Genomic DNA, 15,515 nt, shown 5'->3' with positions numbered 1-15,515 from the left:
AAGAGTTCTCGGAAGTTGCACTCAAGACTCGCCATTCCCTACAGACAAAAATGTGCGAATGAAGAGGGCTCTGTGCTCGAGAGAGATTTATCTCTTGAGGTGCCAGAAGAAAAGTTGCAGAAAGGCTAGTTTTAAACTAGACCTAAAGAATTAAAAGTGTGTGTGGAATTTGTGGAGAGCAATTTGGGAGGACAGTGAAAGATTTGTACTTTCCGTATACCATATATTTGCGACTTTTGTCGTGACCTTCAAATTGTGTAGTAAGAATGGAATTGAAAGCTGTTCCGTGTCTGTTTACAGGTATTTGGTGCTCGACATAGCGGATTCGCCTAACGAGAATATAATACAGCACTTTGGCACAGTGCGACAGTTTATTGACGAAGGACTGAATGCCGGAGGGAAGGTGCTGGTGCACGGGAATGCCGGCATATCGAGGTCTGCAGCTCTTGTGCTCGCCTATGTCATGGAGAAGTATGGACTCAGCTGCAGGTTTGTGTCATCTTTACATAGCACGACTACAGAACTCGGGTTATTAAATAGCTCTCGCTTAGAGCTGCAGAAAGTAACTACATACAACTAGGAGGTCACTGACGTATCCTGTGATGGAGTTTGTGAAGACTGAATGTGAAACATCAGAATTTGCCATCAGCAGTGTACAATAGTCATGAGGGATTGGAATGTGGTTATAGGGGAAGGAGTACAGGAAAGTGTTACAGGAGAATATCGGCTTGCTAGTAGGAATGAGAGAGGAGAAAGACTACTCGAGTTCCGCAATAAATTTCAGATGGTAATAGCAAATACTGTGCTCGAGAATCGCAAGAGGAGGTGGTATACTTGGAAAAGGCTGGGAGATACAGGGAGATTTCAGTTAGATTGCGTCATGGACAGGTAGAGATTGTGAAATTAGATATTGTATTGTAAGACATACCCAGGAGCAGATATAGACTTGGATCACAATTTAGTAGTGATGAACAGTAGGCTGAAGTCTAAGAGACTAGTCGGGAAGAAGCAATGTGCAAAGAAGGAATGAAAAGATAGGCTTGAAGTTCTCTGAGGCTAAAGATATTACGATAATGAATAGCTTGGTAGCAGTTCAATTGAAGAGGAATGGTCATCCCTAGATAGGGTATCCACAGAAGTTGGAAAGAAAAATGTAGGTACAAAGAAGATAACTGTGAGGAAACCATGGGCCACAGAAGAAACACTTCAGATGAGCAACAAACGAAGAAAGTACAAAAATGTTCAGGGAAGTTCAAGAATACTGAGATATTTCATTTAGGAATGTAATAAATTGGAAGTGAAGGGAAGCTAAGGTGAAATGTCTGCGTGCAAAATATGAAGAAATCTTTTAAGAAATGTTTGTCGGAAGGACAGATTCAGCATACAGGAAAGTTAAAAGCAAGGATGGTAACATTAAAAGTGCAATAGGAATTCCACTGTTAAATGCAGAAGAGCTGTGTGTAGGTGGAAAGAGTACATTGAATGCTGGTATGAAAAAGAGGACTTGTCTGATGATGTGTTAGAAGAAAGAAGAGTGAATGTGGAAGAGATAGGGGATCCAGTATTCTTTAGAATGTAAAAGAGCTTTGGAAGACTTAAGATGAAGTAAGGCAGAAGGTATAAATAACATTCCATCAGAATGTCTAAAATCGTTGGGGAGGTGACAACAAAACGACTCATCACATTGGTGAGTAGAATGTATGAGACTGGTGATACACCATCAGACTTTTGGGGAAAGATCATCCATTCAATTCTGAAGATAGAAAGAGCTGAAAGTGCGAGAATTATCACAAAATCAGTTTAACAGATCGTTCACCCAAGTTGATGACAAGAATAATACACAAAAGACTGGAAAAGAAATTTGAAGATCTTTTAGTGACGATCAGTTTGTCTTTAGGAAAGGTAAAGGCACAGGCACCAAAAAGACATTTCTGATATTGTGGTTGATAATGGATAAGTCAAAACAAGGTCCCGGTAGTAGACAACATTCCGTTAGAACTACTTCTGAGCCTTGACAAAACTCTACCATCTGGTGAGCAAGATGTATGAGACAGGTGAAATACCCTCAGACTTCAAGGAGAATATAATAATTCCAATCCGAAAGAAAGCAGGGGTTGACAGACGTGAAAATTACTGAACTATCGGTTTAATAAGCCATGGCTGCAAAATACTAACACAAATTCTTTACAGATGAATGGAAAAACTGGTAGAAGCCGACCTCGGGGAAGATCAGTTTGGATTCAGTAGAAATGTTAGAACGCGTAAGGCAATACTGACCCTAAGACTTATCTTAGAAAATAGATTAAGGAAAGACAAACCTACATTTATTGAATTTGTAGGCTTAGAGGAAGCTTTTGACAATGTTGACTGGAATACTCTCCTTCAAATTCTAAAGGTGGCAGGGGTAAAATACAGGGAGCGAAAGGCTATTTACAATTTGTACAGAAACCAGATGGCAGTTATAAGAGTCGAGGGACATGAAAGGGAAGCAGTGGTTGGGAAGGGAGTGAGACAGGGTTGTAGGCTCTCCCTGATGTTATTCAATCTGTATATTGAGCAAGCAGTAAAGGAAACAAAAGAAAAGTTCGGAGCAGGTATTAAAATCCATGGAGAAGAAATAAAAACTTTGAGGTTCGCCGATGACATTGTAATTCTGCAAGAGACAGCAAAGGATCTGGAACAGCAGTTGAATTGAATGGGCAGTGTATTGAAAGGAGTATGTAAGATGAACGTGAACGAAAGCAAAACGAGGATAATGGAATGTAGTCGAATTAAATTGGGTGATGCTGCGGGTATTAGATTAGGAAATGAGACACTTAAAGTAGTGAATGAGTTTTGCTATTTGGGGAGCAAAATAACTGATGATGGTTGAAGTAGAGAGGATATAAAATGTAGACTGGCAATGGCAAGGAAAGCGTTTCTGAAGAAGAGAAATTTGTTAACATCGAATATAGATTTAAGTGTCAGGAAGTGGTTTCTGAAAGTATTTGTAAGGAGTGTAGCCATGTATGGAAGTGAAACATGGACGATAAATAGTTTAGACAAAAAGATAATAGAAGCTTTTGAAATATGATGCTACAGAAGAATGCTGAAGATAAGGTGGGTAGATCACGTAACTAATGAAGAGGTATTGAATAGGATTGGGGAGAAGAGAAGTTTGTGGCACAACTTGACTAGAAGAAGGGATCGGTTGGTAGGACATGTTCTGAGACATCAAGGGATCACCAATTTAGTATTGGAGGGCAGCGTGGAGGGTAAAATTCGTAGAGGGAGACCAAGAGAAGAATACACTAAGCAGATTCAGAAGGATGTAGGTTGTGGTAGGTTCTGGGGGATGAAGAAGCTTGCACAGGATAGAATAGCATGGAGAGCTGCATCAAACCAGTCTCTGGACTGAAGACCACAACAACAACAACAACAACAACAATGGAAGCAAGATTGAAGAAAAATAAAGACATGTTCATAGGGTTTTTTGACTTGGCAAAAGTATTTGAGAATGTAAATTGTGCATTGAATTTCATTTCACGTGGAGCAAAAGCCAAACTGTGTCAAATACAGTCAAGTACGATCATAAGGATACATTTATGCTGTATTACAAGCACATAGACTGAGCAATAATGTGAGGCAACAGCTTTACCAGCACATTTAGATTGGACAGCACTAACCTGCAATGATGTGAGCAGTTGCAGTTCAGGCATAGAGAGAGAGAGATGAGCAGAGAAACAACATAACTTTGGATGTTATTTAATTTTTAAAGAGAATGAAGTAATATTTGGTAAAACTCCAGCAATACCGCACGCTTCTCGGATGACCAGTCGAGAAGCATAAAATGTCCCCTAACATAGTATTCTAATTACAAACAAGGATGGTGAAAATTCCCAACTTAAACACAGGATAATTTTTCTGAACAAGCTGTGTGTCATGCAAAGGCATACTGCAGGGATTCATTGTATTGTAGAATATTTAAGCCACCTGAAGATGACAGACAGACAGACAGCCAGTCAGTCATGTAATTCTTCTGAGCAAGGTATGTATGGTGCAAAAACATACTGTAGGGATTTCACTGTATTGTTGAATACTGAAGCCACTGAATGTATTAATGATAGTCATTCATGTGGTAATCTCTTAGTTCCTTTCTTATCCAACTCCAAGAAATACATTTCAGTTATGAACTGTCATCTACCACATTGATAACGAGTCAATCAACAACAGAAGCCACGAAGCCAGCCAGGCGCCACATTTTCTCGTCCTTTTTTATGACATGCTATTCTATATCCTTCTAGCATTTGGTAGTGGCACATGAAAAATCTGCATGCCTTAGTTCCAGTATGCCTGGCAGCTGAACAGTCTTGTTATTTCCCGCAGCAAATCTCTTAACTTGGCTCCAGATCAGTTCCATTGGATTCATGTTGTAATGGTACAGTGCCTAATGTAAAAATGCAGCATGTATGCTGTGTTTGATGCAGTGAAAATGATTGTTTTCATGTTTCTACAACACTGATCCCTATGGTTTGTGTGTGGGACTAAATCTGTGGTATTAAACAATGGACATAATCCAAATGTAGAGTGTTTGGTTTTTCGTTTTTGTCCTAAAAATTAAATTGTTGTGTTTTATTAATTTAAACTACATTTATTGACAAAATATTGATTGTTAAGAATGTATATTTGAAATGGGAAACAGGAATTTTGCATGCAATATGTAATTAGAAAGAAGAGTATGTGCATTATTCATAAGAAATGATGATGAATTTTACAGTTACTAGGTGTAGGTATTTCAAATTGAATGTAACAAAGGGACGACCAGGACAAGATTTGAACCAGTGATCCATGAACTGCACCAGATTATCAGTCTGCTACATTACAGATTCCGCTATACATCCAAAGTGTATTTGTATCTGAAGTGTATCAAATACAGTCCCTCAGAAAATTTCATAGCCATTTCGTCCCCCTTCTGTAAATGTATGAAAAACCTTGAGAACAACCTATTTCTCGGGACTTTTTAACCATGTTCCACATGTGTGTTTCACTAAAGAGCAGGAAGCAGCCTCAGTCTTTTTTATACTGTGTATTAACAGTGCAACAGTTAGACCACAACAGTACAGAGACTCTGACTGTACCTGATTTTTTAAATAAAAACTACATAGCTAAAATGTGAGTAAGAAAAATGTTGATAGGTGTTAATACATTAAAATATCTTAAAAGTTTCATTTAACTTAGTAATAAGATATCTAATACATAAGTAGGACCTGCTTCAAGGAGCGTAACAGCCCCAATGTACGTGTGCTGTGGCTTCTGACTAGTCATTGCATTAGTATTTGTTTACATCAGGTTTATTCTTATGATGAATAGAGTATCTTGTTGTTCTTGTTGTTGTTGTTGTTGTAGTTGTTGTCTTCAGTCCAGAGACTGGTTTGATGCAGCTCTCCATGCTACACTATCCTGTGCAAGGTTCATCATCTCCCAGTACCTACTGCAACCTACATTCTCCTGAATCTGTTTAGTGTATTCATCTTGAATAGAGTATAATGTGTACAAAAACCAAGAGGGAACAATAATAGTGGGAGACCAAGAACAGAGTGCTCGGATTAAAAAGGGTGTAGTCTTTCACCCCTACTGTTCAATCTTACATCAAGGAAGCAGTTATGCAAACAAAAGAAAGATTAAAGTGCAGGATTGAAATTTAGGGTGAAAGGATATCAGTGATAAGATTCGCTGATGACATTGCTTTCCTCAGTGAAAGTGAAGAATAATTACAGGGCATGTCGAATGGAATGAACGGTCTAATGGGCACAGAATATGGATTGAGAGCAAATCGAAGAAAGATGAAAGAATGAAAAGTAGCAGAAATGAAAACAGTGACAAATTTAACATCAGAATTGGGTATCATGAAGTAGACAAATTGAGAAATTCTGCTATCTAGGCAGCGGAAAAACTGTTGCGGACAGAGCAAGGAGAATATATATATATATTTTTTAAAAAAGCAGACTGGCACTGGCAAAATGGGAATTCCTGGCTAAGAAAAATAAACTAGTATTTAATATAGGCCTTAATTTGAGGAAGAAATTTTTGAGAATGTACATTTGGAGCACAGCATTGTATGGTAGTGAAATGTGCTATGGAAAATCAGAACAGAAGAGAATTGAAACATTTGATATGTTGTGCTACAGAAGAATGTTGAATCTAGGTAGACTGATAAGCTAAGGAATGAAGAGGTTCTCCACAGAGTTGGCGAGAAAAGAAATATGTGGAAGACTTTGGCAAAAAGGAGGGACAGGTTGATAGGATATCTGTTCAGACATCAAAGAATACTTCCCTGTACTAAGGGAAGCTGTAGAGGGTAGAAACTGTAGGGGAAGACAAATATTGGAATACATGTAGCAAATAATTGAGGATGTAGGTTGGAAGTACTACTCTGAGATGAAAAGGTTGGCATAGGATAGGAACTTGTCAGGTCGTATCAAACCAGTCACAAGACTGGGGACCCAAAAAGTACACCATGACTAAAATTCTTTGAGGGGAGGACTAAATTCAAAGCTGCCCCCACCCCTGGGCTCACATCTCTTTTTATGAGTACATCCTTTGCAGCATAGCTGCTATGAGCCTTCAGTTCTTGCAGTGGTACTTCCTTTGCTGTGCTCGAAGTCTTATCTTTGTACTATACTTTTCCCCCTCTCCCCTTCCAGTGAATGGTCTTCCTGGGGTCAATTGTGCTTGGCTCTGGTTTGTGTTTTTGACACTTGTTTTCTTACCTTCCGGCCTTCTACAACTTCTCATTATTAATTCTATGATCCGCTTGTTGGGTCCAACTTCCTACTTTCTAAATTACACAGAAGTGCAGATTGTGCAAGTAAGGTCACCCAGTGCGGTGTATATTCCAACTTTGTGCCTTTCTTTCTTTGCACCCTTTTTTCTTGCAACAGTACTATGTTCAAAACCTAGCATGGTAGCCATTCTGTTGGAGGGGAGAGGAGAGCTGCAAACTCCCCATGCAGAGAAGTATGTGCTCTTCATAATTGGGGTGCTGGGACACTAGGCAATGGTTTACTGGCCAGATAACTGTTTGGTGGGTGGTGCCTGTGGGGAAAGTCCACTTTGAGTGGGGGTGATACTATGGCGGAAGATTCACACATGAAGCGAATTAAACTTTCATCTGGTGGCTGCACGGTCCTAGCAGTCTCTTCTTGAAACTAAAGCATATTAAAATGCAGAGAAGTATGGCTGCAAAATGTTTCCTCCCCAGGCTATGCGATGGAAGGAACATAGAACTCAGAGACAAAGTGAGGAATACTCCCCGCAATACTTTGTTTTAGAATGGACAGGAATTTCTTTTTGATTACAAAGCCATTGTTCTTCTGTGGACATTTCTTGTCAGGTTTTGGGAAGTGGCAGCAACTTCAGAAATTAAAAAGTGGCTCTGTTTGGTTAAAATGACCTTCCCCTCTCGGTCACGAGTGCTGTTTGTCTGCGACAAACTGATTGACATTCCATAAAAGTCTGAGTATGGTACAGGGTATCATATTCCAAAAAACAACAGAGTGGGTACTGGAGCCTGCATCTTGGCCTTTGTGGGTGACTCGTTGCTTGAGTAGGTCAAGATGAGCACTCCTTGTTTCCCTCCCCCTGTGGGGAGCACCGTTCCCCCTGTTAACCAGACTGCACCATTTCCAAAGAAACTCCAGGAATACAAGATCCATGACCGCCTCCCATATCAAGAGACCAAAAATAAATGTGATTGCTACATCCTACACTCAAGACTGATGTATGCTACTGCTATGACGATGTCATTGTCTATAGTGACTGTACCGTCATCCTCTGTGTGTTCTAACGTCTGCTCCTTGGGGCCACTCAACTACACCTGCTTCGCTAGTGGGTGGGGAGCCCCTCTCCTACTGATTACTCCACACTCTCTTTGGGAGTGTCGACTCCCTATCCACTGGGGATGTCCAACCACAGCACACAGCCAGGGAAGCAACGCCATCCTTCGGCACCCCTTACCAGGAAAGGGCCCTCAGGATGCTTCCTTTCCTGTACTCTGCTGAAATACAACCAGGTGCTAGTTGGTGGCTGAAGGAATCTTGGGTCGCAGATCATAGGACATCATGTGCCTCTTCTGTCCCAGAATCTGGGGCAGACAAGCCCTTGCAGAAGACTAAATAATCTAAGGACAAGAAGGAGTCCTACAAAAAGAGGGGGATTCTGTTGGCCCTGTGCCACTGGACCCCACATGTCCCTCCTCTGTGTTCAAGGCACTGCCTGGAATTTACCACCAGTAATTTTGCAGCTCCCTCCCAAAGATGCAGTAACCCAGAACACATTGTCTACACTTGTTTTCTCAATCCCCCTCCCTCCTTCCTACTATTAGATTACTTCAGTGCCAGCAACCCTTTGCATGGTGGAACTAAGACCACTGGCTGCAGTAAAGCTGTTGAAAACTTGCTCACAAAGCTCAATCTTTGCCTTTTGAATACTGATGTTGCTACACACTTCAGTGTGGCAGTCTTACTTGAACTTTTCATTTGCAGCCCAGCTCTTCTCCCTGGAGAGTCCGTGATGACCTGTACAATAGTTCTCATTTTCCAATTGGTTTGACCCTTCCTCGGCATCACTCGCCTGGGTGTCAACCCCAGTGGGCTCACTCTGAAGCTGATGGAGATGCTTTCACCATTGCCACCATCCTTTGCACCCTGCACGTGAAAGTATCGACGCGGTCGTCCAGAACGCAACTTAAGCCTTTCTATTGGCAGCTGACTTGGCAATCCTCTCTTTCTTGGGCACCCTCTCCCCTCCTATCATAAGACAGTGTATTGGTGGATCACTGAAATCACCATGCCCATTAGAGATAGCAGGCGAGCTCTCTGAAGCCATAAGTGGCATCCATTAATGAAGCACCTCATTTCCTTTAAATGACCCCATGCCCAGGTTCGTCACGTTACAAAATGTTAGAAATGAGAATGCTGGGAGAAACCGTTGGACCATGTAACCCCCCTTCTTATGTTTGGGCGAAGATTTGTCGCCTCTGTGGGCATCAGTACCCTGCGGATGTACCATTCTTGGTATCTCTAAATTGTAATGTCTACACTGATCTAGATGCTGTTGCCGAACATTTTGCTTTTCATTATCATCGAGTTCCTGTATCAGAGAGGTATGAACCTGCATTTCTCGTCCTCAAACAGTGGGCAGAGCGACTTCCTTTACCATTTACTACACTTCACCTCAAACCTTTAATGATCAGTTGAGTGAGTAGGGAATCCTCAGTGCCCTAGCCCTATGTCCTGACATGGCTGCATGGTCAGATTGCATTCAGAGCCAAATGCTCAAGCATCACATCCTTTCCAGCATCACATCTTTGCCATTTTCAACCATATTTCGAACAGTGGTGAGTTCCCATCCCAGTGGCGAGAACCATGGTCACCCAGCTGTGGAACTGGGTAAACTCCTCCTTGAGATGGACAGCTATCACCCAATTAGCCTCACTAGTGTTCTCTGCAAATTGCTTGAACATGTGGTGAACCGATTGCTGTGTTAGTACTTTGAGTCTTGGTATCTTCCATCCCAGGGCAGTTTTCGCCAAGGCCTTTCTACTGCTGACTGTTTGGTCTGCCTGAAGTCTGTTGAGTCTTCTTATTCGGGCATTCCAGATTCTACATATTGCTGCGTAGGGCTTATGACACCACATGGCATCACGTTATTCACGTTATGCTCCACGAGCAGGCGCCCTGGGGCCAACTCCCAATTTTTGTCCAGAACTTCTTGTCTCATCATACTTTCTGGGATCAAGTTGGTGCTTCCCACAGTACTCCCCATGCACAGGAGAACAGTGCTACAGGGATTTGAATTGAGTGTGTCCTTTTTTCTGGTGTGTCTGTTAATGGTCTAGCTGCAGCTGTGGGGGTCTACAGTGTCACCCTCCCTGTATGCTGCCTACTTTTAGCATTCACTGTTGCTTCTCAACTGTGGGTCTTGCTGTATGCTGACTATGGGGTGCCGTACAGAAGGCACAGTCCTGGGGTCTCAGCTGTGGCTTCTGGTTTTCCACTACAAAGACGTGTGCTTACACTTCTGCAGCTGTCGTATTGTTCATTCCGTTCCCAACCAGAACTCTGCCTCAATGACGAAATGCTCAATGTGGAGGAGTCTTATCATTTTTTGGGATCGGTCTTTGATGCTCGTTGACACTGCTTTCCCGTCTTCGCCAGCTTAAGTAAACGTGTTGGTCACACCGTAGTGCTCTTGGCTATCTCAGCAACACCAGCTAGATTGCAGGCCACTCCACTTGTGTGGCTCTACAAAGCTCTGATCCTGCCACGTCTTGATTACGGGAGCATGGTGTGTGGCTCAGCATTTTCTCAGAAGCTGACCCAATATGCCATTGTGGTGTTCAGCTTGCGACAGGTGCCTTTTGAACCAGCCCTGTGAATGGCTTACTCGTGGAGGCTGGCGTCTCTTCCCTACAGGTCAGGCATGAACAACTGCTGCTCAACTATGCAATACACATTCACTGTTCATCTGAACTTCAAAAACTACTGCATTCTTTTTCATGACTGGGAGTTCTGCTTCCCACAATGGAGGTCAAGGTCTGGAGTCACAATCACAGTTTGGATACAGTCTCTGCTCAGAACTCCATTTTTCCCCACTGTAGCTTCTTGGAGGAATCACATGCACCCCATTGTGTATATGCCACCTTCAGTTTTGCTTTGACCTCTCCTTTGGACCGAAAGATTCAGCAAACCCTGTGGTTTTTCACCGACTGTCCCTGGACGTTCCTGATGCATTTCCACGATAAGATGTGGTACACGACGACGGCTCTACGGTCGATGTTCCCTGTCAAATGGATGTAGTGTATTCACTGCAGAATTGGTAGCCATTGCTCGAGGTATCAGCCACCTTTGTTCTTGTACTGACTGTTGTTCTTAATCGGCAGTGACTCGTTGAGTAGTCTTCAGGCTGTCAACCAGTACTTCCCTCAACATGCATTGATTGTGACTATTCAGAATCTCCTGAATGACCTCCACTGTGCTGGAAGGTTGGTCAACTTTGTATGGACCCCTGGTCACTTTGGGATCCCAGGGAATGAACATACTGACTGAAGATGTATACATCCCGGGAAAAATCTGGGAATTTTTGCAGCTGGGAAAACCATGGGAATTTTTTAGAATTTCTGCGAATGTTTCATTACTTTAGTCTTCTGTTAAATTTTTGTCATTTTGGATGGTAAGAACTGATACTCTAACAAAGAATTTTACCATATCCCACTAGTGCAGAATAAGACTGCAGCAATAAAACATAAATGAGAGAGAAAAAAAAAAATTACAACTTAAGTTGCAAAGGAAACGTGCCATTTATAACAATGAAACACAGTGCACACACTAGTGTATGCCAGCAGCAAAATGTGTTAAAGCCTTTAGGATGAAGTCTGTGCAATACTTCATAACAACAGACTGCTTCTGAGGAGCGTGACACCACAATTGTTGACATTGGATTCATTTGAGCAGTTGTGAGTGGGCTCATGCGCATGCGCAGTTGAGTCTGGTATGAGCAGTACTACTTCCTCCCACTTCTGTCTGTTAGCTGTGTCAGCAGTAGCAACAAGCAGCAAGGAATTATTCTGATGCACCCAAGCCGCCACATTTGTGCATGCCCAGAGCAGTCTGAGTTGTAGTGGGGAGGGGTAGTCTCCACGTGACCCGTGTTTATGTTCAGGGATTTTGCTCTTTCCTCTTTGTTTACAGTTCTCGTGTCAAATGAAATTAAGACAGATTTCTGTGGCTAGGAGCTACCAAGTGAATAAAATACATTCACATAATTACGGACAGCTAAAATATTAGTTTCAGTTTTCTGATTTTATTTTATTTCCATATTTTTGGCAATTGTCATTAATCGCGCTGCAGAACAATGAAGTTATTTTTTTTGGTTTGCTGAAGAAATTTGACTTTTATTAAGCTTTTCTGCAGAGCCAGTCAATTTATTTGAAACACTATTGTCTAGTTTCAACTGTTCGCTGAATTTCAAGTGCACGTTTTAATTTTGTGGCACATATGGTATTATGCCGTAATAAAGAACCAGACGTGGGATAATACCGTGCTGGTGTGCAAAGAAAATTTACATCTCGAAAACCACACTGAAAAGCTTAATATCAGGTTGAGGCTTAATTCATTATGAATCTGGACTTACGAAAGTGCACTTTAAGCCGAATTATGCGCTTTGGTACGGTTTACGAAATTCCGATGCTCGTGGAGTATCCTTACTTTTATGACTTAAATTAATATCTCTTAATGCATATGAACGTATGGGCTTCCTACATCATAGCTGCACACGCCTGTTTTCTGGTGTTCTCTGGCAACTGTAGAAAAGAACCTATTTCTAACAGGTCACGAGAAAATATTGCGAATGTTTGTTCGAAAAGCGTTACTTTCAAAATAAATTTCCTTTTACACAAGATGAATTACGTTACATGTGAAAATGTGTGACGAATTTCTTAAATCACAAACTGATTGGCTCTCATTTAAACTTAAAACTTTGAGGACCAGTCACGTAGAGGAATTTCGTCGAGTCCAGAAGACCAGACATTTACGTCATTAATTAAAAATTTATTGGCACATTTGTGTGATATATCTTAAACAGTAACACACACACAAAAAAAGACCAATAATATATGTGAAAGTTTAGCTTTTCTTGTAGCTACACTGTGTGTATGAATTTAAACCATTAACTTTTCCTATTTGTGTGTTCGCACTACTTAACAGTGACGTTGCTGTCGGCTGACATCATCACGTGTCCTGTGCTCTGAATATCTGCTATCACTGGCTGGCGAGATCACTCGACACGAGCTACGATTGGCTTATAAAAACGCATCGCAATCTCGATTTACGTGCTTTGGAAACTAATGTGCTGTGTTTGTTGTAATTTGGATTTTTACTTTTGTAATGTGAGAACATGCAGTTTATATTTTGCTACACATCAGAGATCTTTCGGAAACACGATTCCCCCCTCCGGGTTTCATTTTCTAATGTGCTGGGAAGCTCTTCGCCAGTGTATAAAACTTTACCCATTCGAAGGATAGACAGGTTTTACAGTTCAGAGCGAAGATACACGGTCACTTAGCATGGAAAAAGTGTATTTTCATGAGGGGGGAAAAGTGTATTTTTAACTGGGAAAAATCCGGGAATTTTTTCTTTGTCTGCTTATACACGCTGTGACTGTTTGGCCAAGTGGGCTACCGGGACACTGATTTTGGAGATGGGGTACAGACCTGGGTCTTCAATTGGCTCTACACCCACAATTGTCGGAGGCTTGGAATGTGAACTGGTCTGCCGCAGTTTCTCCAAACAAACTGCGAACCGTAGCTGCTTGGCAGTCTTCCCTCCATGCTTCTCACAGGGAATGTGCTGTCCTCTGTCGGCTTCCCGTCGGTGTCACTTGGCTACCCCACGGTCACATCCTCTGACGTGAGGATTCACATCACTGTCAGAATGGTCCCCATCTCAGGGTTGCCGACACCGACATCCTACTGGACTGCCCAGATTGGCCACCTTATGGGGAAACTTTAACTTGCTAACACGCTACCTCTGGTGTGAACGATGCAAAAGTGGCCGATTTGGTTTTACGTATTACTCGTGCAAGTGGTTTTTACTCCTCTCTGTGATGTAGGGTATATTAGCGTCATTGGTTCCTTGAGGGATTTGTGGGTGCCCCCTAATCTGCTCCGATCTGTAGTCCACCTGTGCTCTTGCCCTTGCCAGCCATTTAATTCTTTTACTTATGTCAATGGTTGGCAGACTCGTAATCATTGGTTCCCTTTCTGAGATTTTATCTTGTCCTTGTAGCCAGTTTTCTTGCAGCAATGGAAGGTGTGGAAGCATCGGTCAGATGCACAGGGTGTCTCTCCAGTCGCATAATGTGTCCCAGGTGTCTCCAACTGTTTCCTGCGAGGGACAAGTCTCTCACCTTCACCTGTTACACCTCTCTCACTACTGTTTGCTTCTATAACTTGGTTTTCTTGATTCTCAGATACAACCAAGTTGGTTGGAATTCATCTTTTGTATAATTCCTCTCTGGGGACTATTCCTGGCTTGACACGCAAAGGATTAAGGAATCGAAGACCTTGTTGCTTAGTTCATTTATCCCCACCAGTCCATCCTTATTTGAAGTCCTGTTCTGCGTCTCTCCTCATTTTTAACTGAGTGTAACTTGACAAACCATCTGTCCCAATTCTGTACATGTTGTAACAGATGACGTACATCCAGTTGTTCAGTTGTGCCGACAATTCAATTTTTGGGAAAAACCCATCTGCACAGCCAGATATATAGACTGTAAGTATGTAGACACTTGTTAAATGAAACACAAATACATAAAAACATGCACAAATATGTGAAAATATGAAAACTTATTCCACAGACAAATAAGTAAAAAAAATGCACGAAAAGTGGGGAAAAATAGAAATAAACAAATGAGGTTTGGATATACGTGCGTGTTCGGATAAGGGAAGATGGGGGGGGATTGACTAGGGTGAGAATTGGAAGTACGTGTAGCACAAGTAAGTGTGAAATTACATGAGAATGAGGGAGCAAATAGGATCGATAGGAATAATTATAATTATTGGCAGGAAGAATTTGGAGGACGAGAAGCTGGACCAAAAATCCACGCAGTCACATAGCCATGTGTTGTGCACAGACAAGATTGTTGATACAGTGTGGTTAGGTTGTTGGAGCATGTGCTGTTTGGAAGGCAATGAAAAGCACAGTAAGGAGACAGAATGAACACTGAGTAGAGTAATACTTTGGAGAATAACAAAGAAAAACATCACAGGGTTGTGGGATGAAAGAAAAGCCATTGGATAAAATCAAAGAATGAAAAGTCTAGGTTGGAATATCAATGGTATTATGAAAAGGATAGAGTGCAACCCACTGTAAAGATGAAACATTTGGTTGCAGACAAGCACAACAAAAAGACAGTCGTATATTTAGCTTTCTACCAAAGCTTTCTTCAAGAAAGAAATGAAAACATAAACACTTTGACACGAGCAGGCAAACCTCACACACATGACCGCTATCTCTGGGTGCAGGCACAGCATCAGTAGGCTGTGGAAAGGGGGGGGGGGGGGGTGATGGCGGGGAAGGAGAATGACAGAGAAGAGTACAAGAAGACTAGTGGGTGCATTGCTAGAGAGTGGCATGCAATGAGGGTGACGGGATGCATATTGGGAGGAGGTGATAGCACAGAGGGGGTGGAAACTGTTGGGTGTAGGGTGTGGAGACAGTACGTTATTGTATGTTGAGGCCGGTATAATTTCAGGAGCGGAAAATGTGTTGTAATGTTTACTCCCATCTGCATGTTTCAGAAAAGCTACTGGTAGAGGGATGATGCCAGATGATGGTGGAGGGATGATTCCAGATGACACTGGTTGTGAAGCAGCCACGGAAATCAAATATGTTATGTTCAGCTGAATGTTGCACCACAGGGTCATCCATTTTGCTCTCAGCCACAGTTTGGCGGTGGTTGTTCACGCTGGTGGGCAT

The 15,515-nt window shown here is 42.0% G+C and overlaps 1 protein-coding gene across 1 annotated transcript in view; it reads left to right on the top strand.

The window, feature by feature from the left end:
- LOC124550868 (serine/threonine/tyrosine-interacting protein-like) overlaps positions 1-15,515 on the top strand; it is a 78,878-nt gene that overhangs the window by 47,943 nt on the left and 15,420 nt on the right. The window contains exon 3 of the mRNA XM_047125615.1: positions 301-489. Within this exon, the coding sequence (XP_046981571.1) occupies positions 301-489 (189 nt within the window). The remainder of the gene's footprint in view (positions 1-300; positions 490-15,515) is intronic.

This window comes from Schistocerca americana, chromosome 9 (genome assembly GCF_021461395.2).
Source record: "Schistocerca americana isolate TAMUIC-IGC-003095 chromosome 9, iqSchAmer2.1, whole genome shotgun sequence".
Classification (NCBI taxonomy): Eukaryota; Metazoa; Arthropoda; class Insecta; order Orthoptera; family Acrididae; genus Schistocerca; species Schistocerca americana.
This window is presented reverse-complemented; position numbering and strand designations above follow the sequence as displayed.